The 26,669-nt window shown below is 42.2% G+C and overlaps 1 protein-coding gene across 5 annotated transcripts in view; it reads right to left on the minus strand.

The window, feature by feature from the left end:
- Positions 1 to 26,669, minus strand: part of LOC112563393 (sodium-coupled monocarboxylate transporter 2-like) — a 48,034-nt gene that overhangs the window by 2,808 nt on the left and 18,557 nt on the right. Inside the window, exons 1-13 of one of the 5 annotated variants that reach the window (XM_025237330.1) lie at positions 11,798 to 12,389; positions 9,133 to 9,544; positions 8,362 to 8,427; positions 7,985 to 8,036; positions 6,903 to 6,970; positions 6,484 to 6,638; positions 6,141 to 6,281; positions 2,484 to 2,613; positions 2,174 to 2,262; positions 1,513 to 1,631; positions 1,164 to 1,231; positions 679 to 765; positions 226 to 440 (exon numbers count right to left, since the gene is read on the minus strand). In XM_025237330.1, coding sequence (XP_025093115.1) covers positions 226 to 440; positions 679 to 765; positions 1,164 to 1,231; positions 1,513 to 1,631; positions 2,174 to 2,262; positions 2,484 to 2,613; positions 6,141 to 6,281; positions 6,484 to 6,638; positions 6,903 to 6,970; positions 7,985 to 8,036; positions 8,362 to 8,427; positions 9,133 to 9,498 — 1,556 coding nt within the window. In that variant the 5' untranslated portion in view covers positions 9,499 to 9,544; positions 11,798 to 12,389. Of the gene's footprint in view, positions 1 to 225; positions 441 to 678; positions 766 to 1,163; positions 1,232 to 1,512; positions 1,632 to 2,173; positions 2,263 to 2,483; positions 2,614 to 6,140; positions 6,282 to 6,483; positions 6,639 to 6,902; positions 6,971 to 7,984; positions 8,037 to 8,361; positions 8,428 to 9,132; positions 9,545 to 11,797; positions 12,390 to 21,230; positions 21,350 to 21,603; positions 21,693 to 22,176; positions 22,307 to 22,701; positions 22,843 to 23,045; positions 23,201 to 23,429; positions 23,498 to 25,784; positions 25,837 to 26,184; positions 26,251 to 26,669 lie in introns of those variants that run through there. The other 4 variants (XM_025237329.1, XM_025237331.1, XM_025237333.1 and 1 more) reach the window with 4 other exon arrangements.

The raw sequence follows: 26,669 nt of genomic DNA on the forward strand, positions 1-26,669 counted from the left end.
TCTACTCAGAAATTTATTGTTTGTATCTGTATATGCACGTTAATAAATGGTTCAGTGTATGTCTACATTCATACTATTCGGTATTTGATTTAAAAAAAAAATGTGCCTGAAGTTATAAGCATCCCCATCATCACTTTTACCACAAGCAGCAGTATTGTGAAGTAAATATGTGATTTATAGGCATTAATGAAATTAAATTATACTCTGACTCAGAAAACATATTACCCAGTGGAAGACGAATGGCTCACTGTAGTCGTGGGGATGGCGGCGGTGGTTAGGAGGGTCAGATTGACATTCGGCTCTGTGATGCCTGTCTTGGCCGTCCAGTTGCAGGCCGTGGTGCTTGTCGCCGACAGCGGTGTTTTGATGTCATTAAAGAAGGCCCCCAGTCCTATCCACAGCAGTAGTACCAGAGAGGTCATGGTCCCGAAGAAAGCGCCCTGTAGCACCAAGCAGACGCAACTCGTAAGGACGCTGTCCGCGCATGTGACTACCTGAGCACGCCTTTCTCTTTTCCTACATGAATGCGTGCGTGCGTGAGCGAAGATAAGGCAATTTCCATCAGGTTTAAGGTCCACGCTCTTTTCTCTCTCTCTCTCTCTTGCTTTGTGTGTGTGTGCATGCCAGGCACCCTTTTTTGTCCAGATGAAAAATGCTCTTTACCACTTAACAACTCACCCACTTGTTGCCCCAAGGGAAAAACATCCCAAATGTGATAACCCCCAGCACAGGGCCATTGAGTATTCCAAACACTACGTAAATTGCCTGGAATGTAAAGCGTTACTTGAAGTCACCATCAGTTATGATGGCAGATGCACTTTCTACTAAGACATTTAACAGTAAAAGCTATATGACTTGTATACTACCGATGCTTCAAATATTTAATGCAAAAATAATTAATGATATTTGAAGGAATTTGATCAACTTACTGATCCAATAAAGTAAAAAAAACCTATGGTAAAACAAACTTTTAAAAATAATTCTGACCGCAACATCGTAAATTATGTAGCGAATTTGCGGTTAAAGACTGGAAACAGTTAATATGATTTCTTCACGCTTTTGATTATTAATTTTGACGCAAGGAACAGTTTACTCTTAGAGCATATTTACATCGAAATTAAAGAAATTGTGTTGTAATGAACTGGGTCTCTAAACATACAGACCTCAAGCACGGAGCCCAGATGCGAGACAACCCACGCAAGAGCGATGGCTAACAATCCATAGAAACCCACTGCGACAGACAGTCGATGGATACGATTTCACGAAAAAAAGGTCTTTAAATCTTGTTAATACTCTCCGTGATGATTACAAATATGAAGCAATATAAGTTATCTTTTTCGATAAATAAATATGTTTTCTAGAAATAGCTCTTCAGTAAAATCATTTCTCCATTTAGCACTAAATCACATAATATGGTGTACAGTGCGTATTCACTTAGTCTAGGTGCGAAATTTGGGGAATTGTCACCTGAAGAACACGCACGTGGCTTTCGCTTCAATGAAGGTTACTCACCGAGTAATTTTGAGATCATGGCGGAGTGGAATTCAGAAACGTTTTTACAGCAGCGGCTGGTCTGCATGACGTCACTAAATGTAACTGCTCCCAGGGCATTCAGTCCCGACGACAACGAACTGAAAGATTATAAGCAACACAGCGTTAAAATGATGACTTCATCAAATGCTTGTCACCATAGCGACAATTGTTTGTCACACTCAACATCACGGTCATTTCCCTCAAGAACCGGCATTCACAACATAAACCTCCCATGTATGATGTCATGTAATATACTGAACACTAATGATGGGTGTAACTACACCACACTGTTATGACGTCTTTGTAGCACACCTCATATTATATTTATGACCTTTGTCTAACTAGGCCGCGTACTTATATGGTCGGTGAAGCTTGTATTACTTGTAATACGATGTATTACTAATACTTGTATTACTAGACTTCTGGAAGAGGATTTTTTTTCCAGTTAACTACTAAAACGAGGCAGGTGTGTACAAAGCTTCCGGTTTAGTCACATTCATTGCTTAGGCTCACCGAGAGTAACAGTGGAGAACTTTGCAAAAGGTTAAGCGTTGGTCTCAGCAAACAGACAGCAATACCCCTATATACGTCCATGGTGAAGATAAGATCAACATTTACCACATCAGTGCCAGATGCTCACCTCAAGCTGCCACTGACGATGCAGGACAAAAATACGCCAGGAAGGCCGTCAACGTGTCCCAAGATGTCCATCACAAAAAGTGGGATGAGCTGCGACATGAGCATGAGGAGCTTTTAGTCCTAGAGCAAAGGTATCGGGGTCACAGTCTTGACATGTTCTTGTTCTAGTTTTAGTGACACTCCATCATAGACAGGGATTTCGCACTGTAAAGCTTTATATCACTGCTCATTTTGATAACCCAAATAAAGCTTTATCCCACATCCTCCCAACACACGTCCATGTTGTGTTTCTATGATTGTGTGGGACTCACCTGGTCAGTTTTTGTGACGAGGCCAAACGTAATCGGGTGGCAGTCGGCGTAGAAGGCGAACATTTCGATGCCGATCATACAACAGAAACTGACGATGAGAATCAGTCCCGGCATGTTTAGGAGCATAGCCCTGCACAGTGAAGTCACCTCATCATGAAATTATTGCCACGACCTCGGGTAAGAATGACATAGCAATGTTACGCCAGACCGTAGATACTTGGCGTCTTAACGTTTACAGTCGCGGATATACACGTGGGATTAACATAATGAGACTCCATCTCGCGCAAATGTACTCTCGTTCTATCTATCTATTCCTCTTCGTGCATCAGGTTGCACATAAGGCCTCAACCAGAGTCCGCCACCGATGTCGATCGGCTGAAACACGCTCTAGGTGACCCCATGTCCAGCCCTTTCCTTTCATCTCCCTTTCCACTGTTCTTCTCCAAGTTTCCTTTGGGCGGCCTCGTTTTCTTCGGCCGTCTGGAGTCCATCGTAGGGCGACTCTGGAGAGGTCTGCTGTCTGCTGGCGGAGCACATGTCCAATCCATCGCCAACGCCTTCGTTGAACCTGCGTGGTGATGGACTCGGTTTCAGTTCTTCGGTGGAGTTCTTCGTTGGTGATGGTGTTTGGCCAAAAGATGTTAAGTATGCGCCTGAGCATCTGTTTTGGAAGACGTCAAGCTTGTTACTGATGGTTTGGTCATCTTCCAAGATTCTGATCCGTAAAGGAGGGTGCTGATCACATTTGACTTGAAGATTCTCAGCTTGATCTTCTGGCTGATGTTTTTGCCTTCCATGTGCTCCTGAGTGAGGCAAAGGCCTGACTGGCTTTCGCCAGTCGGGCTCGAATCTCCACCTCCGCATCCCCAGTGTTTGACATTTTGGACCCAAGATAGGTGAAACTGTCAACTTCCTCAATCTCTTCTCCATTTAGTTTGATGCTGTCTTGGACTCTGGCGTTCACTGTCATACTGTTAGTCTTTTTTGTGCTGACCTTCAAGCCAAGGTTTCCAGCTGTTTCTGAGAAGGCCTTTGTTTTTTCCTGCATGTCTTGGTGGCGGTGTGACAGCAGGGCAATGTCATCAGCAAAGTCCAAGTCTTCCAGTGCTGTTGTTGCTGTCATAGTCATGTCCATCTGAGCCCTCTCCTCTCGCTGTCGGTGGAAGTCTTCATGATCCAGTCCATGGCCAGGATGAAGAGGAACGGCGACAGAATGCAGCCCTGCTTCACCCCAGTACTGACGTTGAAGGGGTCTGTGAGCTCTGTGTCACAGACAACCTGGGATTTGAAATCGCTGTACAGCATTGCAATGACCTGAACAAGTTTTGCAGGGACTCCGTAATGCCTCAGGATCTTCCATAAGGACTCGCGGTGGATGCTGTCAAAAGCCTTCTCCAGGTCGATGAAATTGATGTACAGCGGTGTGTTCCATTCGTTGCTCTGCTCCAGAATCTGTCGCAGAATGAAGATGTGTTCGGAGCAGGATCGCCCAGGGCGAAATCCTGCTTGCTGTGTCGGAGGTCTTTCTCAAGAGTTGCCGTCAGTCTTGACAAAACAATCTTGCTGAAGACCTTGCTGGTGAGGAAAGAAGTGTTATGCCCCTCCATTATTGCAGTCTCCAAGATCTCCTTTCTTGGTAACTTGAAGATGAGCCCTGTCTTCCATGCAACAGGGAGCTGCCCTGATTCCCAAATTTGCCTGAAGATTTCAGTCAGCTTGGGAGCTGTCACATTCACGTCTGCTTTCAACATCTCTGCTGTTATTCCATCTGCCCCTGGTGCTTTGCCGCTCTTCATTGTCTTGACTGCTGCTGTCACTTCTTCCAGGCTTGGTGGGTCTGTGCAGATGTCAAGGTCTATAGCTGCTGGCTGGATGTCTGCAAGCTGAGGGGGATCTGGTCTGTTCAGAACTGACTCAAAATGCTCCTCCAGCGCTGTAGTTTTCCTGCCTCTCCCTCGACGACATTACCGTTCACGTCTTTCACTGGCACATCACTGTTCTTAAACCGTTGTTTAGCTGTTTGTTTATCTTGTACAGTGTCTTCAGGTCATTTTTTACTTGCTGCATTTTCTGCTTCATCTGCCAGTTTCTCTATGTGATATCTTTTGTCGGTTCTTGTCATCCTCTTTACCTCTTTGTTCAGTTTTGCATATCTTTGTCTGTGTTGTTCCTTCAGGCGTTCAGATCTGGTGCTGTTGATTCTTTGTTTGGCTGACTTTCTCTCTTCTATCTTCTTCCATGTCTCTTCTCTGATCCACTGTTTCTTTCTTTTTCCGTTGGAAGCCCAGTATTTTCTCTCCTGATTCCTGTAAGACTCGATTGAAGTCGTCTAAGGTCATCTCTTGATGGTCTCCTAGTGCCTGGAACCTGTTCTTTACTTCCATAGCAAAGGCCCTTTCGGTGGCTGGATTTTTTAGTTTGCCGGAGTCCACTCTCTGCTGACGTGCCTGTTTTCCTCGTGATCGACGCAGCTTCAGAGAAACTGTGGCTATCACAAGAGTGTGGTCACTGGCAATGTCTGCTCCTCTGTAGGCTCTAACATCTTGAAGTGAGCTCCTCCATTTTCGGTTGATGATGACATGGTCTATCTGGTTCTTTGTGATCCCATCTGGTGATGTCCATGTTGCCTTGTGGATGTCTTTGTGTGGGAAGAGTGTGCCTCCAATCAGTAGGTTGTTTTCTTCACAAAAGTCTGCCAGTCTCTCTCCGTTGTCATTGATGGTTCCGATTCCATGTTTGCCCATGACATGCTCCCTGCAGGTGTTGTCACTTCCCACCTTGGCATTGAGATCGCCGATGATGAGCAACATGTGGGCTGGAACGCTTTCTGAGGCTGCCTGGAGCTGATCGTAAAAAGCATCCTTGTCTTCTGCCTCAGAGTCATTTGTTGGTGCATAGCAGGCTAGCACTGTCAGCTTGGTGTACTTGGAATGGAATCTTGCTCTCAAAAGCCTGGGTCCATAAGGCTTCCATTCCAGCAGTGCCTTTTCCGTTTTCTTGTTGAGGAGTAGAGCTACTCCTTCAGAGTGCTGAGCGTCTGATCTTCCTGAGAACAAGATGGTATGTCCTGACGCTAGTCTCCTCTTTCCCGTGCCGGTCCATCTGACCTCACTGACTCCCAGGATGTCCAAGTTGTAGTTGTCAAACTCCTTGACTAATTGGAGCATCCTGCCAGTCTGGTACAAGGTCTGGACGTTCCAGCACCCCACCCTCAACTTTTGCCTCGGCTTCAGTAAATCCGCTGTCGGGGCGCCAGCTCCCTTTCGGGTTTGGCTGTCGTCCGTCATTAGTCCAGTCTCCTGGTGTGCTTCATTACCTTCGCCATCTGTGACGAGTTCTCTGGTTTTAGTTTCTGTAACATGATTTTTTTTACATGGTGGGGTTGTTAGCCCTACCACAACCTGATTTACCTCTAGGTGAGGTGTCCACCTTAGTCGCCTCTTACGACATGCCTGGCTGGATGGCAGGGACCCTATTCTTGCAATGCTTGCTAGGCAAGCATACCCCGGGGTCCCACAGGGGGTACTCTCGTTCAGTCAATAATAAAAAAAATATGGTTAGCAAAACAAAGTTTATACTCAGAATACTTCATCTATGGCTGAGTGCGGATCAAGCTGAGTAAACGTTTTCTAATCTTGCTTAGTAAAGCATGGTTACATCTGGGCTTTCTTGACGCTAGGGCAAGACAGGCAGCGCTGTACTTGTGCCTGGTTAATGCCGTACAGGTAGACCCAGAAGAAGAGACCGCCAACAACCATTGACCATACCGTGTGTCGAGTCTTGGGGTCAAAGTCAAATCTGCAAGGAATCAAACTGCTGATGAAATACTGATGATGGTTATGATTGATGATTTTGTACAACGGTGACGATTATGATGATGTATAATTTCCATGAGGATCAATAAAATATTATCATTATCATTGGAGAAAACGCGCAAAGAAGGGCGAAAACTTCAACTTTTTATCGCGTGCGATACGTCACACCCGTGAACAGCGCCTACTCGTCAAAGACGATTCTGGAGCGGTTGCTAGCGATGAGCCAGGCGTTGCCGAAGCCGCCCATGACGATAGAACCTTGGATGAGTACCGCCAGCAGACCAGCAAAGATGACCCCGGCCTGAAAGGTGTCTGTCCACAGCACCGCCTTCATCCCGCCCTGCATGTTCCCAGAAAAACTTGTTATCGATGCACTTTTTATTTCTCGCATCATTAAAACGTAGTGAAACATACAAACAGACAAACAAACAGACAAAGAATCTGACACACGAAGAGCGACACTTGAGTAACAAGTATTACGACACAAACAGCTTAATCTGCCTTTAAGAGGATCGGCTGAGGACATGAGAGATACACTAAAAAGCAACAGGGGCTCTTGAAGGAGGAAATTGTTTTATTGTGCTGTAATCAGCAAACATCTTACCAGAGTCGTGTAGAAGGTCACAACAAACCCCATGCCGATAACAGAGCCCCAGAGATGAAGCCCTGTGACTGGAAAAAGACTTTTTCATCTTTTTAACACAAACACGATTAAATCAGTCATTTTTTCTGTTTTAGCAAAATTAAAAAAAATTAGCATATTTGATAATGACTACGTTAACAGTGGGCGAAAAACGGTTCTTTATACTGAATATCTGGTACACGGACTTTTCGCCGACGGACGTTTCGCCGCCGGACGTTTCGGAGCCGGACGTTTTGCCGATCGGACGTTTCGCCACCGGACGTTTCGGAGTCGGACGTTTTGCCGACCGGACGTTTCGCCACCGGACGTTTCGGCGCGGGACACTTCATTTCGGCATTTCACGCGGGACCTTTAGCCGAAGTCAAGTGTGTGACGCCCCTTAGCTCACACATTTCTCTCGCCATTGTATCAATGTATCAGTGAACTCTCTCTCACTATCCCTCCTCATGTGAACCGTTAGCTCACACATTTCTCTCGCCATTGTATCAATGTATCAGTGAACTCTCTCTCACTATCCCTCCTCATGTGAACCGTTAGCTCACACATTTCTCTCGCCATTGTATCAATGTTTTTTCTCAAAGCTGTTGCGCATAATCTGTGACAATCAAAGTGAACTGTCTGTGAAGTCTGTGTGTAAAATTTGTTTGAAATAAAGAATTATTGTGTAATCTAGTAGTTACTTTCATTCTTTGAGAAGTAAGTAAGCTCTCTCTCTCTCTCTGACATAATGCGGCGAAACGTCCGGCGGCGAAACGCCGGTCGGCAAAACGTCCGACTCCGAAACGTCCAGCGGCGAAACGTCCAGTCGACAAAACGTCCGGCTCCGAAACGTCCGGCGGTGAAACGTCCGTCGGCAAAACGTCCGCACACGGAATATCTAGTAGGGGAATGGGATGATGTAAACATGCATTACAGAAAATTCTGCGAGACCTATTTCTCTTTTGACTGGTGGGGGAGAGGAGGGCGAAAAGAGTTGTGACAAATGTTCTGGATGCTGTTTTTAATATCTAGCTTTTGCTTTAAAAAAAATACGTGTAGTTTACCTGCATTTAAGGCAAGCGATGGTGCATACAGCAAAAATGCCATATACAGCAACTGGAAATGAGAAACAAGCGAAAGAAATAAGTGAGGAGGTTCGGGGTTACTGATTCAGTCACTAGCAATGACTTTCCACATTTCTGGTTCATCTCTCGTCTCTTCTTCTCATTAAAAACTTGCGCCCATATACTCATCCATATTTCTCTCTCTCTCTCTTTTATTTATTTATTTTTTTGTTTGTTTTGTTTTTTGCTAGGTTCTGAATATTAACAGAACTTTGGCACATAATGAACAGTGTATTTTGACTCAAATAAATGCCGCAGCACCAACTACATCCACTATATACTACGTCAAGACGTAGTTGGTGGGAATCACCGCTCACCGTTTGCAGTATAAGAAGACTTGAACCCAAGATTCTCACATGCTTGTTGAAGCGCATTTCCAGGTACTGCAAAGAGAGAGGCGTGTTCATTTATAAGGGACTAGCGATGACATAACTGACATGTCCTGATGACATCGTTATATTTCTAAGGTACCATAAAAGGGGCTAAAAGCAGCTGTAGGTATCACTACACCTGGATAGAACGAGGAAGTATATCAGTACGTTCATAAACTTCATCCATAGAAGGATCTGAAAAGTCACATTGTTATTCCTTTCGTGTGAAGAGAAAACGGAGTGGCTTTTTTAAACTTATGAGTGGCTGTGAACAATGACAGAATGAAGCTACTCGGTGCTTTCTTGGAATTTTAACGTTTAACGTGTATTTCACATTCTTCTAAAACTTATTGTTAATCTATTGACATGAGAAGTCGACACCATTGAAACATTATGCCAGCGTATAAATTCACATGCTTGGTCCTGTCTTGAATTTCGCACTTGAACTTAAACTTTAAACGAGATTTCACAGGGACTTAATGATATCTCCTCGCCTAACAGAATGAATGGGATATAATGTGTTTTTCCGATTTGTCTACGATTGTTCAGGTTTTTTTTAATTATCAGCGTGTGGGTCTACATTATCCATTAGTTCCTCTGAGTACTGGATTGCCAGTGGATATTTGGAGAGAGACAGGGAGGACATTTAATGGTGGCAAGATACATTTATACCCCAACAATTTCCTTGAAGACAACAGCGATGAGCAAGTTATCAACCTCAAAAGTGCTGGTGACGCCAAGGTTATAGAAGAACGGGATGAAGATGTGACAGGCTCCACCGATGGCGAAGAGGAAAGCCACGACGAGGTACCACCACATAGTGTTGTAGTTGTAAATCTCAGCAGGGTTGCCCAGCAACGTCAGGGCAGACATGAAGGTCACCACCAAGGACATGGCGACCGGAAAGACGGCCATCTTCTTGCCGCCAAGCAAAAACTCCTGAGTCGTGTTCCGCTTCCGGTCCCAGATAGCGTAGAAGATGCCAATTCCCGCTGATATCAGCAGGGTGAGGACGAAGAGCACGTAATCCACCGGCCCGAAGGTGCGTACGCGACCTGTGTTGATGCTGTAATCGCCCGCCATTGCCTCCAGCAGACGACACCTGGACCTGCAAACAGTTGAAAATGCGCTGCAAAAAAGAGTGAAAGTCCGCCTTACATATGCCATTTCCTATAATTACTTAAGGCCAGCAGGTTAAACCTTTTTTTATCTTAATGTAAGCATATAACTTACAACACGGTATTTTCCTGTCTTTTTATAAAGATGAATGGCACGTGCTTCTTCCGTCAAACTATGGAGCATGATAATATTGAGGGGTTTTATCGTAAATCGAAAAAACACAGGAAAATACTGAATTGACAGTTTATAAAATTACTTTAATTGCCTTATACTGGGCGATCAGTAGTCTGCGATTTAAATCTGCAAGGAGAGGTAACTCTCACTAAAAAACGATGGCACGATAACTCTCATCATTTTGTTCTTTCTGGCTCTCGCTTTCCATTACAGGATTGAAAAATGAAACACTTTCGCACCACAGATTAAAATGGTAAGTGGTAGCTTTTTAGAGTTGATGAATAGAATTGCTTAATTTTCATTAATTATTTTTGCATTAAACTGAAAAAGTGCGATAGGGCTTGTTCGATACCTTCATTAATAGCAGTCTGGCCTTGTGATCAAGTGTATAGAGACAGCGAGGCCGATCCGTTTGCAGTAAAGCCTTGATGATCAAGTACGGAAATGCGTCAAGTGAAGGTGAGAATGCAAGAAAGACCCTTCTGTCTGTTTTGTCTGCCTACCTGTTTATAGTACTTTCCAAATGCGCGATAAGAGTTGTTGATGAAAGCTTAAAGTATGTCAAGGAAAATGTGATAAGATGGACAAGCTATCGAAGATCGATTTGAGGGACACTGTTACCATCGGTCTCATACACGAATATTTAACGCAAACTCTCCAGTTGATAGTTTGTTCTTGTATGATGAAATCAGGTTGAATATTACTGTCCACATATTGTGGAGAGCTAATACTGCTGTTTGGAGCTCGGTGTCACGTCGGGAGAATGTAGTTGTGTAGTTGTTTACGATGAACACTTCACTTGAAATACTGACTTAGGGATTGACAAGCTTACCTCTTATCTGAATAAAAACACAAATCGTTTGATAGAATACAAAATTTATTGGAAACAACATGCTGGGATCACAGTACGACCTCGAAAACACCTGTTAGCTGTTTAGTTTTGTCCAGTCATTAACTTCGGGATATTTGTCCTCACACACACCCTCCATGGAGCAGGATAATGTCTGCAAAACAGCAGACACCAGCAACCAAAGGGAGCTGGCGGTTTGCCAGGAACTCAAAAAGAAAAAAGTGCGCTGACACGAAAACTACGAAAACAGCCATTAACATTCTCTGCCACTGACCTGTTTGTTAGGCTCGGCTTTTAGTGAATGGTCTTTCTTCCAGGACACGATACACAAAAGTGGAAATTGTGGAAAACGGGAACTTGATCGCCTGAGCACTGGAGGATTCTAGGACAACGACATACACACGATCTAGCTTTGGTCTCTCCCTTTATTTTATTTCACGATGTAAGATAACATTATAACTATAAATAATATTATTAATAAAAGGGGCTAGTGGGTGGTAAAATGTATTCGCTATGGTTGGGTACAGCTCAGCACGCTATCTCCCATGATCAAGGAGAATACACCCCTTGTGTTCTCGAGATACAAACATCACCACGCTTAGATAGATGTCAACACAGACGTCAGGATTGTACACGGACATGTTTATGTTGTGTAGGCCTTAACCAATGGGGGAGCTGGGACAATATGTTAATTAGGTGTGGTGTTTGGTGATGAAGCGTATATGTGCATAGGTCTGTTTCTCCTGCGCATTCATCTTGCACGCCTTGTAGGAGGCTAAAGCCGAAAACCTACAAGAAGAGCTAATGCTGATTACTTCCTCGCTGTCTTTGGTAGTGGACTTATCTCTATTCGAGACACTAGCCAAAAACATGAACTGAAACATCTGCCTTTTAATTCATATATCGAAAAAAGAATGTTTAGAACAAATCTGGAAGGAAAAATTTACCATGAAACATTGAATTAATGAAAAAGTGTGTCGATGAATAGCGCAAAAAAATAAGAATGGAAGTTTAAAAAAATTAAAAACGCGAAACTAAAGGAAGTAAAATCGTATGAAGTGTTAAGCTGTTATGTGAACTTCGTGTCACCAGCGAAACTGCTATGTGTAGCTTCTTGCTCAATTGTACTGTGCTGCCGTCTTGCCGAGGTGTGAATCAGCAACCTCTAGATTGCAGATCCGGCGATGTTTTCATCATAAATTACCTGTCCCAGAGAAAACAACATTTTCTCGTACTTACCCTAACTTTGGAGAGTACGTTGCATGCTGTCCTCCTTCGTCCGCAACAACCGAGCAGCTGGCGCGACTGCGAGAGAGTTCGCACTGGGGGTAAACAGGTGATTTCTCAGGGATTTTCCTCGTACTTTGTCAAGTTCGAAATTTGTCAAGAACTGTACGTTATCTTCTTTTTTTATACTAAATGCAACTCTGTGTCAGTTATCAAAATACTCGGGTACACAACGTCGTCTTCAACTTCACTCTTATTTATTCGCTTATTATGCTTGTCATTGGAGGCAGGTTGGCTGAGAGTTTTTCTTAACAAGTTTCACTTGGTTTCGCTGGTACTGTGTGTACAAGTGTCCTTGTGTCGCACCTCTCACAGCTGAAAACATTTATTGGAGGCACTCAGGCACGCCCTCATCGTTCATGCGATCTTGACACAAGTCATCCTGTCGTCTGAGATCAGGTACGTAAAAGGCAAGGATTGCAGTTTCGGTTGGTGGGTAACATTTCAACCCCTACAGAGCTATTATATATATATATTGCCTAGTGTTATTGTCGCGTGTCATTATTTCGTCTAGGCCTGCCTTTCAGCGCTTGGGGACGCTCCTGTTTCAGTCAGGTAGCTCACAGCAGACGACGGTTGACGTTTGGTTTCGGGCTATTTTTGTTCAGTTCCTGGGGAAAAGGTCAAGGCCTTCTCCCGCTGACTGTAGCAGTGCTTGACGTCACGCTTGAGTGCTGTGTGCTACTGGTGGTAGCTTTGGGGGTGCACTGTTCGGGCCCCTCCATTCCCTGTCCACTGTTTAGGCGTGAAAAGCGTTCACGCGCTTTGACGTGGCTTGGGTGTCGTGGGCGCTGGCGATTGGTCACAGCCCCTGGGAGACAGGTAGTGACCCCCAGAGAGCAGCGTCCTTCGTGGCATTTCTTACCTAGGCGCTGAGTATCGTGGAGTGGTTTTGTTTGATAAGACGGCTGGAGGCCGTGCTTTGAGGCAAGGTTCCGGTGGACTCAAGCCGTGTGGGCTTTTTTGTGTACGGCCAGTGACCTCTGGTGTCCACGGGCAGGCCCGTTCTTAGCCCCCGCGGGGCCCGAGGCAAAGGGCATGTGCGGGGCCCTCACATAAATCCAGCAAGAGCTCAATGCACGAACGTTCATGCGCGATAAATCCTCGGTGTCCAGCAGCCTTCTGTCTCCAAGCGTGTCCAGCGAGAATGTGATACAGCTGACTACACTTCCATATGCCTAGTTACCATATCAATCAAAAGCGCGGGGGCCCCTTGAAGCGCGGGGCCCTAGGCAGATGCCTCGTCCGCCTGCCCCTAAGCACGGCCCTGTCCACGGGAATGTGCTTCCGTATCTGTTGTGGAGAGCGGATGACCGTCGGTCATTAGCACAAGCCGTGTGGGTGAGTTCGTATTTCCCCTTTTTATTATTCGGTTTTGGACGAGAGGCTGTGCATGCCTGAGTATTAGGATACGCGAGTATGTGTTTACTCCGTATTAGTTTTCCTTTTTCTGTAATTTAGAGCTTTGTATGCCGAGGAGCGCTTTGAGCGCGCCTCCGTTTTTTGGGTGTTATTTTTAGAAAGAGTAATTAGGGCCTTTTTCATGTCTTGGCTACAGGGGGGTCATGGAGGGGGAGGTTTTGATTGTTTTATCCTGTAGCCTCATAGTGACCCTCGTTCTTTTGTTTATCTATTTCAGGATTTTTGTGTACGTCCTTGGTGCACGTCCTGGGTGTGCATTCGTAGTGTACTCCCTTTGTGTACGTGTTATGCGTGCGTACCTAATGTCCCGTTTCTACGCATTTTTCATCGATGTGATTTTTGTCAACCCTTCTACGCTTCTTCGTTTCGTCGTCTTCGTCTACTGGGCCTGCGTCTGCAGTCAGCTATGGGAACTGAACTGTGTTTTGTGCCACGTGAACCAACACCAGACACTGTCAACTGAGCACCTCATACTCATGATCTGTGTGAAGTATTGAAGACTTAGGGGTATCTACACTTACTTGACTGTGCTGTGCTGCAGTGCGCGCTTTTATTTGCTGCTTTGTATAAATTTTATTTTTATCTTCTTCGCGGGGGGCAGTCCCCGGTTGTTATTGTGTTTTGGCGAGTACTCGTAGGTGTATTTTTTATCCGTTTTGTCTGTGTGTGTGTGTACTCGTGTTTGGGTATATATATATATATATTTTTATTAAACTTCGTATTTGTGTCGTTCTTTCCGTCTTTGTCTTGGTCTTCGCTGTGCACGGGTTCGAGAGGTAAGTCGCGTCCTGCCTCCGGCCGAGTGACTGAGTGTGTTTGGCCGGCTGTGCGAGTGGCCCTGAGCGTGCTTCCGGCGACGCTGGGGTGGTACGCGACAGTTATGACCGCAGTAAGAGTACACATGACAGCTGCTAAAGCAAATGAGTCTATAATCGTCTGGTACTAATACCATGCGCATACACGCAGGTCTTTGAAGTATTTCATAACAGGATTTCTGTGTCGCATGGATGTACCAACCTTGAGCAGCAACAGCAACAATAGCAACAACAGAAAAAATGTAAGTTTAAGATAGGCTCAATCGGCGAGCCTAAACAAAGAATGTGACTAAACAAGATGCTTTATGCAAACCTGCCTCGTAGTAGCTAATCTGACATGTGAATAAACCAGAAGCTTTGTACACAACTGCCTGGTTTTAGTAGTTAACTGCAAAAAAATCGTCTGCCATCAGTCCAGCAACACAAGTTCGTGGTCTGCCTTGATTCCCTGGTGCATGGACGGTCTTGGTGGAGCGATTTACAATAACGAGGGACAAGACGAACCACACGAGATTGACCAAACGCAGGTCTGTGATGTCCTGTGTTGCAGTTAAAAAGTTCTTAGTTGGACTGTAACGTTTTACGACTCAAATGATTAATAGCATCGTATCTGTTCTATTTAAGAAGAAAGCTTTTTACAGAGTGAGGTTTTTGCGCCTTCAGTCTTGGAAGTCTTGCGGAGACCAGATATAAAGTAATAAAAATAAGTACTCATGAACTCAAGTGCTTCTAGATGATGAAACAAGGTTCTTGTGGGACAGACAATGGGGGCTCATGTCCATCAATACCAAGCACGAAGAAGATATCAAACTTGTTATGTGAGACTTGTGCATAGAATGTGAAGCACTGGCTGGAGGAACAGTCAGGAAATCTGTATAAACCAGTCACTCGGCGCGTGACGATGTTCGAACAGGCTAGTCAGCCAGACTGAGAATTCACTGCGCATTGGCACGAAACCTCGGTTTGTCTGGTTTTTGGAACTCGAGGGAACTCTTTCAGGTACAATATGGATGCAAATTTGCAACTTGATTGATTGTGACGTGAAAACTAGGTAACTCTTCCTATCTGGTAACATCAAATAGGTTCTTATGTCCGGTACCGAAGTGCTACTAGAGTGCCCGAAGACAAATAAGCAGCTCTTGGTCATGAAGGAGGTTTTCGATCTTTGTGACCTGCAATCAGCAATAATCTTTGTTGTTTTGTACAATGTTTTATTCTGTTTTTGTAAAGGATCTCATTAAGGCAAAATTCAAACAGTGATATTTGACGCCTGTCTGACATTTTCCCTGCTTTTCTAAGTTTCCAGCGAAATAACATCCATGTATTTTTCGGTGGAAAAACGAAGATCAGTGTCGTTTCTCCAAGGAAATTTTTATTTGGTTTTAGAGGGGTAGGGCAGATAAAGACAGACATTTTATGTTGAAGTACGTATCCGCCCTTTCCCCCCTAATCTCAATTCTTTCTTCGCTCGAAGCCGACAATGACTGCGACTGTGTATCTTGCGAGAGTATCAGAGAGATGTGCACTCACATAGACTTGCAACCTATGATATTTTTTGGCAATGACAACTTTATTAATCCAATGGGCATTTAAAAATGGGAAATCTCCTCAGTTACTATATATATATATAGTTATAGTTATAAAACAAGTTCTATTTACAAGGGCAAATTATGAGCAAGTGACAATCTTAAGAAAAAATACAAAAAATTAATCTTACATCTAGACCATTCGTATGCACACCTACGACATCACACAAACACACGCACGCACGCACGCACAACACTGACAATTAGTCTGTATTGAGCAGCTGGACTGCAGATGGCACGAACGATTCCGGTGCCTATTGCTTCTACAGACAGACATAGCATAACGTTTACCTGAACTTAATAGTCCCCTTGGTGCGTGAAGTTTTCCTCACTATTTGTCACAAAGTATAGAGCATATAAAGACAGAAATGGACAGGTAGAATTAGGGAGACAGAACTGGACACTAGGAATACCAGGCAGAAAGATAAACATGGATGGCTTAAGCAATAGTGTTATATACTACGTATAATACCGAACATGGAGCCATAGGAATAGTATATAAACCCGTACATCCATGTTTGCTTTATCTCAGTTTAGCATCCACACAAATTAAGCACTCCTCGTGAGAAAAAAATTGATGTCTTAAAAAATATTATGATTACAGTTCTAGACATAAAGATTTATTGTATGTGAAGATTTACAACTTTGGAGATAATACACCTAATATTTAGAATGCATCTCTGTTAACACGCAGCATAGTGAGCACAACAATATTCTCTAAAGCTAGCTGATAAAATTAATGTTTTTGTGCCTCAGTGGTGGTAGAGTGAAAATATCAGATCCAGTCTATGTTTAAAGACCTGCTTTAAATCAAAAACTAATATTACCATCTACCCACAATGAAAGTGTTTACAGTCGAGTTTGTACTACTCCGTTTTCGAAACTTTCTCCAGGTGCGAATGCCTCATTAATATTCCCATCACCAATAATTATTTTCACTGTTGGTATGTCATCTTCCTCACGAGTGGGCTTGACGAATGTGTTGTCACCATCTCGCTCTTTCGAGAATTCAGGATTTTTGTTGAATGAAGAAGCAGAGCCAGGTTGTACATTGCAGATGGTGCTCTTTGTTGCGCTCCGGTCATATTTCTGCACACATATAGAGTGCACGAGGTCAGACCACACAAAGGGCCATTTTGAAATTTATAACATAATTTGCGGTAATTTTCTACTTAAAAAATTAGTACACACATTTCTCCTCCTGGTGGAGAAGTTCATAGTATTACAAAGTGTATACACGCAGGCTACACATACGACATGCACGTGATGAAATAACTCCTAACCCAAAAATTTTTACCTGCCAAAGCATTTCCATTTTCTTATCCTTTGGAAATCTATGAAAGAATTACTTTGGACACTTGCAAGTGAACTGTACACTAATCTGCACATCAATGACGATCATTTTTCTTTTTATCTTATAAGCCAACATGGTCATGTATCAACAGTCACTTCAAACCAAAAGTGTTCTCATTGTCTTGGGGTGAAGGTCATATGCATACATAATTCTCCAAATTATATACATAGCAAAGACAGTATATTATATAAAATATTTGCTAATAGGCCGCGGGCAGCCGACGAGAATCATCTGTGTCTGTCCCTCCATGTACTCGTATGTGTCTATCTCGTTTTAGACGTTCCTCAAAATTTACTTCGTAGTTGTTTCATCATCGTCGTCGTCGTCGTCGTCGTCGTCGTCATCATAATCATCCATCATCCATCCGTCATCATCATCATCATCATGATTAAAGTTTATAGATTTATTCAAATCTGCGGTTGTCTTCGTAGGCCGGATCAAATGATTTCCAGACGTTCCCTCTTACTTTAGGGCTTTCCTTATTGATTTCCCTCTATTTACATACTCACGGCAAATACATAGCACGCAGATATCATCACAAACTGTATGCAATCGCTCCTTACTGTGATGAGAGCGCGTTGTAAGTATAAACAGTGGCATAGACAGAAGACGTTTGACGGTGCCAGTCACTCCTTATGACTGCGAGGTCTGAATACTCACCCCTTCGTGCACGATGCCAAAGCGAAGGGGCTTGAGAATCTTCTCGGGAAGATAGGGGAAGAGCTTATCGAAGATGGGGCAGATCAAAGGGGGATCAATTGAGGTCGGTTTAGTGGAGCCTGCAATTCCAAACAAAAACAGTTCCGTCACTCCGCCGAACATAAAAACCTGGTACCTACAATGCGTGTGTGTGCATTTTTTTTACTAACCCTATATATATATATAAATAAGTGATATATATATACACATGTACACTGGGTTAGTCAAAAGTATTCTGACCCTAACCATTTATTTATAAAACATACATCATATGTGCAAGATGATATACAGGATAGTCTCATTCTGTTCGCCATCGTGCTCAACACACAAAAACCAGCGAGCAACAGTACCATTTAAAACCTGGACATAAAGTTTGTGGGGAATAGATGACGCGACACCCTGCACTAGTATTAACATTATTTTGACTAACCCGTATATTTAAAATAGAGAGAATGCGTATGTGTGACGGCGAAAGAGAAAGAAAAGACATTTACAGGCAGACAAATGAACAGAAAAATAGGATTAGAAGGCTTAATTCGGAAAGTCTAGTCGACTGCAATGTTTTCTAACGACGAGGTAGGCCTAGTGCAAGATACTCTTTCCCAAAAAGTCAGTGAGCTCATCTCCTCCACTTTTGCTCTCATGATACACGCACAGAAAAACGTAAACAGCCAGAGGTCAGCATTGTGCATGGATAAGTTTACATTGTCAAAACTTCAGCCAATGGAAGAGCCGTCAGCATAGTATTATTAAACATATCAGTGATAAATGTGACGTCCCCAGTTTTACTTGTTTCTTTGCATGAAGATGTTTTCATACGTGTATCTTGCAATGAGTTTTACCCATCTCCGTGATCCTGAAAAAAGTGAACATTGTTAAATATTCAAAGAAGTGTCAATCTGTCTTCTTTTAGATTATTAAAATTCCTGGATTGTATACTGTGACAAAACACTAGTGAAAATATTTGATCAAGAAGGATTGTCACCGTAAGGATCCTCAACTATAACCAAGACACCTGAAAATTTTCTGCAACATTTAATGGAAGAAAAATCAAAGCAGTGAAGCCGCCAAGACTTTCAAGTTAGAAAAGGTCTGGGTTATGCCGCTTTTTGAACTCTATAAGACGTGTACTAAAATGATCTTCTATCTGTGACATAGTAGGATACTTAGAGGCGTTTTTGATCTCAGGTGAAAATGCCAGCTTACGAAGGCTTGTATATCGGATACGTATTTCTCTCTCAGATTTCTGGAAGAAGTATGTTATAAGTAAACTAAGATTAATTTAAAAAATTGCGCTTCGGTGGTTCTGTAAACCAACACTTTTCTCGCTGTTTACCAAAAATGATGTGCAACCATGTGTGGCAGAATGAGACCTAGATGACTTCACTGACCCGTGAGGAAACTGATGACGATGCCAGGCCCCCAGACAAAGATCATGCCCAGTCCTGAGTACCACATGTATGACATTTGGTACAGCGGCTCCAGCACTCTGGAGGACGGACAGACAAAAAAGAAAAAAACCCAAAACAAACAAACAAACAGCTCTCAATACTTAAGTCGATCACTACTTGCTTACGAAGAAAGATGTGAATATGAAAGATACGGATTCAAGAAGGTGAACAGTGATCGAAGTCTTTCTTTCGTTTGTACTGAGTTACGGATTATTTCTTTATGTACCATCAAAAGAGAGAAAGCTTACATTTAAAGAAAGATTTCTACCATTCACTAGATAAATCACATGATCGATATAAACAGGTCAAAAGTTATAATCTAACTGGAGTCACATATAAATTTGACAGCTACCTTGAAGACTACATTAACTATTTTTCTTCCTCGTTAAGCATGGCCGTTTTTTGTTTTTAAGTTCAATGCAGTACAATAATTCTTAGCAATATACTCTAGGAATTATTGCCTAACGAGTCTAACCAACAGGTAAGAAAATGCAATTTTTTCACAATTTAATTACTAAAACATTTCTGTCAATAATAATTTTCTAAGTTTTTTCAAAGATACATTTATGATCTAGACGATTTATATCTACTCATAAATACAATGTTTGCACCTAGATGCACGTTCATGAATGTTTTAGTGTGTGCCTACATCCATTCGGTTTTCTGTTTGATTAAAAAAACTGAAATGCGCCTGCAACTAAAACTGATGATGATGATGATCATCATAGTAGTTAAGCCTGTCTTTGAAAATCATCCCCATCATCGTCATCATTGTAATAATTATTATTATCATCATCATATCATAATCATCTCCATCGTCGTCGTCATCATAATCTCTTATACCAACAACAAAATCAACAGCAGCACTGTGACATAAATGTGTGGCTTATAAGCATTGGCAAAAAAATCTGGTCAAAAATCAAATTACCCCGCGGAGGACGAATGAGTCACTGTAGTCATTGTGGTGGCGGTGGTGGTTAGGAGGGTTAGATTGACATTCGGCTCTGTGATGTTTGCCTTGGCCGTCCAGTTGCAGGCCGTGGTGCTTGTCACCAACAGCGGTGTTTTGACGTCGTTAAAGAAGGCCCCCAATCCAATCCACATCATTAACACCAAAGAGGTCATGGTCCCGAAGAAGCGCCCTGTAGCACCACGCAGACGCAAGTCGTTAGTACGCTGTATGCGAGCCACTTTTTTGTCCAGGTGTAAAATGCTCTTTACCACTTAACAACTCACCCACTTGTTGCCCCAAGGGAAGAACATCCCAAATGTGATAACCCCAGCACAGGGCCATTGAGTATTCCAGACACTATGTAAATGGCCTGGAATGTAAAGCGTTACTTGAACTCCGTATCAGTCATAAGGTCAGATGCATCTTCTACTAAGACATTTAACAATGTAAAAATAAATGACTACCAATGCATTAAACATTTAATGTAAAAATAATTCATAATATTTGAAGCAATTTCTCAAGTTACTTATGCAATAAATTAGGAAATAATCCTAGCGACACTTTAAAATAAGCTTCTGATCACAGCATCGCAAATCGTGTAGCAACATTTCGATATGACATCATATCGCTTCTGATGATTTGTCTTGACATAATAAGCATTCGCAATAAGCATTTGAAGAAAACGCGGTGTAATCAAATGGTTCTTTAAACATACAGACCTCAAGCACGGAGCCCAGATGCGAGACAACCCACGCAAGAGCGATGGCTAACAATCCGTAGAAACCCACTGCGACAGACAAGAGGAGGATGCATTGCGCAAAGAATGGTCTCTAATACACTCCGTGATAATAATAGTACTTGGAAAAAATATAAAGTATCTGCTACGATGAATTAAAAGTTTTCTAGAAATAGCTATTCAGTAATATCGTACCGCTATCAAGCACTAACATAGCATGGTCGCATAGTATGTGTTCGTTTAGTCAGCCTAGTCAGTGTAGGTGTGCAATTTGGGGAATTTTTTTTTTTGGTTGTTTTTTTGTTTTTTTGTGTAGTCACCTGAGTAAAATGCACGTGGCTTTCACAAAGGCTTATAGAAGGTTACTCACCGAGTAATTTTGAGATTATGGTGGAGCGGAATTCCGAGACGTTTTTACAGCAACGGTTGGTCTGCATGACGTCACTAAACGTGACTGCTCCCAGAGCGTTCAGTCCCGACGACAACGAACTGAGAGATTAATTAAACACAGCGCTAAAAAGGATGACGTCATAAAATGTTTGTCGCCATAGCAACAGTTACTTGTCACTCAACATCACGGTCATCTCCCTCAAAAAGCGGCATCCACAACATAAGCCCCACAGTTATGACGTCAGTGTAACATACCGCATATGATATTTAGAACCTTTGTCGGACTACGCCACGTGCTTATGAGGTCGGTGAAGCTAAGGAAAACATTCATCACATCAGTGCCAGATGCTCACCTCAGGCTGCCACTGACGATGGAGGACAGAAATACTCCAGGAAGGCCGTCAACGTGTCCCAAGATGTCCATCACAAAAAGTGGGATGAGCTGCGACATGAGCATGAGCAGCCTTTAGTCCCAGAGCAAATGTATCGGGGTCAGTCTTGACATGTTCTTGTTCTAGTTTTAGTGACACTCCATCATAGACAGGAGTCTTGACGGACGCAAAAGATAAGGGGCTTTATAACCGTTAAGACTGTCCCATAACTGGCTTCCTTCCTTGATATTTATTTCTGTAACCGTCAGCTTCTCTGAAATGCGAACCGATCGTCCCCGTTTCAGCCTGTGAGCAATTCGCGCCGTTTTGATTCCCCCATTTTTGTCGTTATGTCTTGCTTCGACTGTTGGACAGGAAGTCTTTACCGTTTGAAGCCTAGATTCACTGCAAATAAATACAGGTTAAATTGTTTCTTTTACGGGAAAGTGATTTCGCGCTACTGGGACTTTATCCAACTGCCCATTTTGACAGGCGCACCTACGTAATCCAAACGTATTGTGTCTCTATGATTGCGCTTGCCTCAGGGTTACTCACCTGGTCAGTTTGTGTGACGAGGCCAAAAGTAATCGGGTGGCAGTCGGCGTAGAAGGCGAATATTTCAATGCAGATCATACAACAGAAACTGACGATGAGAATCAGTCCCGGCACGTTTAGAAGCATGGCCCTGCACAGTAGTAGTAGTGGTAGTAGTAGTGGAATTTATAAAGCGCAATATCTCAGCTAAAGGCGGACTCATTGTGCTGAGCAAGACATTATCGCCACGACCTTGGGTCACAGTGACGTCATGGTGATGTTACAACAGAGCGTAAATATTTGGTGTTTTTATGTTTACAGTCGGGGATATACACCTTGGATTTATTTTATCAGACTCCATCTTTGCGTAAATGTATGATCTTTCAATCAGTTAATAATAATCATAATAAATTATAATAATCATAATAAATCGTAATAATAATATGTTAATACTGAGAACACTTAATCTCTATAGGCTGTAGGTTCAAGCTGAGTACACGGTCTTTAATTTTAATGCTGTAATGTTGCTTAGTAAAGCATGGTTACATCTGGGCTTTCTTGAGGCTAGGGCAAGACAGGCAGCGCTGTACTTGTCCCTGGTTAATGCCGTACAGGTAGACCCAGAAGAAGAGACCGCCAACAACCACTGACCATACCGTGTGTCGAGTCTTGGGGTCAAAGTCAAATCTGCAACGAATCAAACTGTTGGTGAAATACTGATGATGATTATGATTGATGATTTTTTACAAGGATGACGATGATGATAGTGTGTAATTTTCATAAGGATCAATAAAATACTGTCGTTTTCATCGATGATAACGCGCATAGAAGGTCAAAAACTTCAAACTTTTTATCGCGTGCGATACGTCCCACCCGTGAACAGCGCCTACTCGTCAAAGACGATTCTGGAGCGGTTGCTAGCGATGAGCCAGGCGTTGCCGAAGCCGCCCATGACGATAGAACCTTGGATGAGTACCGCCAGCAGACCAGCAAAGATGACCCCGGCCTGAAAGGTGTCTGTCCACAGCACCGCCTTCATCCCGCCCTGCATGTTCCCACAAAAACGATCTTGTCATCGGCGTTCTCTTCGCCTCTCAAATCATTAAAACGCAGTGAAACATACAAAAGGCAAAAGAATCTGACGCACGAAGAGTATTACGATACGAGGAGCTTAATTTGCCTTTATGACGGTCGGCTGAGGACATGAGAGATGTTTATAAAACGGCAGGTGCTCTGGCAGTATTTTATTGCTCTATAATAAGGAAACATCTTACCAGAGTCGTGTAGAAGGTCACAACAAACCCCATGCCGATAACAAAACCCCACAGATGAAGCCCTGTGACTGGAAAAAGAAATTTGCACCATTTTAACCAAAGCACGAGTATATCAGCTAGAGTTAAATATTCTTTGGTCAAAAAATTATATTTCAGTATTTTTATAATGACCACATTACAATGAGGCGAAAACAGATTTTTAATGCTTGGAGGTTAGGTCTGGTAGGGGAAGGTGATGTGAGCACGTTACAAAGAATTCTGTGAGACCTATTTCTCTTTTCTCGGGTGGGGGGGGGGGAGAGGATGAAGATGCTATATACTATGATGTCAAACTTGTTAAAAAATGTATTTACCTGCATTTAAGTACAGAAGATGTAATAAAAGCTGTAAATCATCTAAGACTAAATAAGGCTCCAGGGCCTGATGGAATACTGTTTAAGATTGTCAGGACGATATTCTAGGGCACCTAATGACTTTGTTTAACAAAATCTTTGACAACGGAGAATACATTAAAAGCCTGGAGTGTCGAAACGATCGTCCCAGGATTTAAAACAGAGAACCGAGATACTCCGGACAATTATAGAGGGATATCGCTAATTCTTACAGTAAGTAAAATATATTTTGAACTTGAGACTAACAAAATGATCAAAGGAAAATGATAAGATAGTTGAGGAGAGGAGTGGCTTCAGGGAAGAACATTCCACTACAGATAATAAAATAATATTTTATACTGTATGCTGTCACACAGCGATATTTACTCAAACGATTGGGCAAGGTGTATGTATGATTCGTGGATTTTAGAAAGGCATTCGATATGGTTAATAGAAACAAACTTTAGCATGTTCTACATAACCTTGGAGTTGGAGGTAAGATGCTCACCATTTTACAAAGTATGTACCAGAACATCAAAGCCTGTGTGAGGTGTAATAACCACAGAGTACTTTAACTGTCTGACTGAAGTAAGGCAGGGTTGTAATTTGTCACCTATTCTCTTTACGTTTTTTTTTCTAAATTAGCTGTAGATGTGTGTCAGAAAGGTATTAATGACATCCAAATTATTCCAGATATAGTACAGGTACTCCTACTGCTCTTCGCAGATGATGTTGTACTTACACCATATTCTGTTGCTGGTCTCCAAAAACAGTCTCATATTTTAAAAAAATATGCTGATGGTTTTGGAATGAATGTGCACCTCAGAAATGCCAAAGTCATCGTGCTTAGGAAAGGATTTGTAGTGTCAAAGGAGTGTTGGCATTATGGTGACGAAAGAAAGGATAGAGGTTGTTAACATGTATAAGTATGTAGATCTCTTTTTCACAACTGAACTCTCCCTCTCCCATCCTGCTGATGATCTTGCAGCTAAGGCCAAAATCAGAACCTGCCAGCTATTAAAATAATTGGAAAATTGGAGATATGCCAAGAAGCGGATTCTCTCAGATGTTCGACCTATGGGTCAGAAAATTTGGGGTTTTCAAAGATATGAGGCTGTTGAACATATGTTCAGCTGCAAACATTTCTCAAATGTGGGTCACTTAACACAAAACAGAATGATCTATGGTGACCAGGGACGGTATCAAATATTGGTGACTACAAATGTTAGATGTATGAAGCACTGGCTTCGTCTTATTTATATTAATGACGCTAGACTCCCCAGAAAAGCATACATTGTTAAATTAGCTACAAGAAAACGGTAAAGGTACTTGTAAAAGAACTTTTTGTGTTAATGGCTTTGGAATTGTATGGCTCCAGCAAAGTGAAGATAACAAAAACATGTTTTAAGAACCTTTAGACAAAGACTTATAAATTGTTTCCAACAAAATGGCGCAACGATATATGCACAAGTGTAAGCCTTGAGATTTTTTTAGTTTTAAGAGCTATGTACCGGCTGAGAGATATGTATATATATATATTTTAAGAATACATTGTTTCAGGGAAGCATTTATTAAGTCTTGATTTGGAATATCACTCATCATTGTAAAAATTATGTATCTCCCAGCCATTTGAACTGCACCCGATGCAAGCATGAGATTAAAGATGAAGTGGACGTGTTGTTTGATTGTCCTGCCTATGACAGTTATAGAGAGAAAGTTAATGTTTTAAAATCTACAATACCATATGAACAGGGAACTGAAGGGATCACACGAGTAACTCTGAAACAACGATCAAACAAATCTGTAGATATCTCTATCAAATATTTAAAAACAAAATTGAAATAAATACACTATCAGAAACATAAAGAAATGTTAGTAATAATAGATAATACTATTGTAAATACTGCTGATATTTTATTTCTTTTAATTTCCCCCTTAAAACAAACCAAAGTATTTGCTCAATAAAGAATTCGTTCGTTCGTACCTGCATTTAAAGCAAGGGATGGAGCATACAGCAAAAATGCCATATACACCAACTGAAAATTACGAACATGTGAAGGAAACAAATTAGAAAGGTCATCAATACTCATCCAGTGCCTAGCAATAAATTTCTCCTCTTCCCATTAAAACACTTGCGCCTATATAGTCATTCATACATGTCTTTCCATAATTTGTGTAACGTTCTAAAAAGATTCATAACAACTTTGGTTCTTTCCTTTCTCTTCAAGAATTTTTCTCACACGTTTGTAGGCTTTTAGCTTTAAAAATTAACAGAACTTTGGCATGATAAACATAATAAAGAGTGAGTGTTTTACTAAAATGTCGCAGCACCAATTACTGCTCTGTACTACGTCAAGACGTAGTTGGTGGGATTGGCTGCTCACCGTTTGAAATATAAGAAGACTTGAAGCCAATAGTCTCACTTTCTTGTCGAAGCGCATTTCCAGGTACTGCAAAGAGAAAGGCGTGTTCATTTGTAAGGGGCTAGCGATGACATAACTGACATGTCCTGATGACACCTAGTTATTTTTCTAAGGTACCATAAAAGGGTCTAAGAGCAGCTGTGGGTATCACTACACCCTGATATCAGTACGTTTCTACAGTTCGTCCATAGAGTCATCTGAAAAATCCTTATTGCTTTCTCTAACATTTAAAGAAGTACCAAGTCCTTTCTGGTAAAAAGAAAACCCAGTATTTTTTAACCTATGGGTAGCGGGAACGTTTCAAGTAACAATGACATAATAAAGCTATTTTTTCAACTCAGTGTTTCTTCGGAATTAGTCATTCTAATACGTGACATCCATTTCTTTGGAAAAACATATTAGGTGAGAACTTTCCAGTCTCCCTTATTTCTTCGACCACTTCAGCA

The sequence above is a fragment of the Pomacea canaliculata genome, linkage group LG1, assembly GCF_003073045.1.
Source record: "Pomacea canaliculata isolate SZHN2017 linkage group LG1, ASM307304v1, whole genome shotgun sequence".
NCBI classification, from domain to species: domain Eukaryota; kingdom Metazoa; phylum Mollusca; class Gastropoda; order Architaenioglossa; family Ampullariidae; genus Pomacea; species Pomacea canaliculata.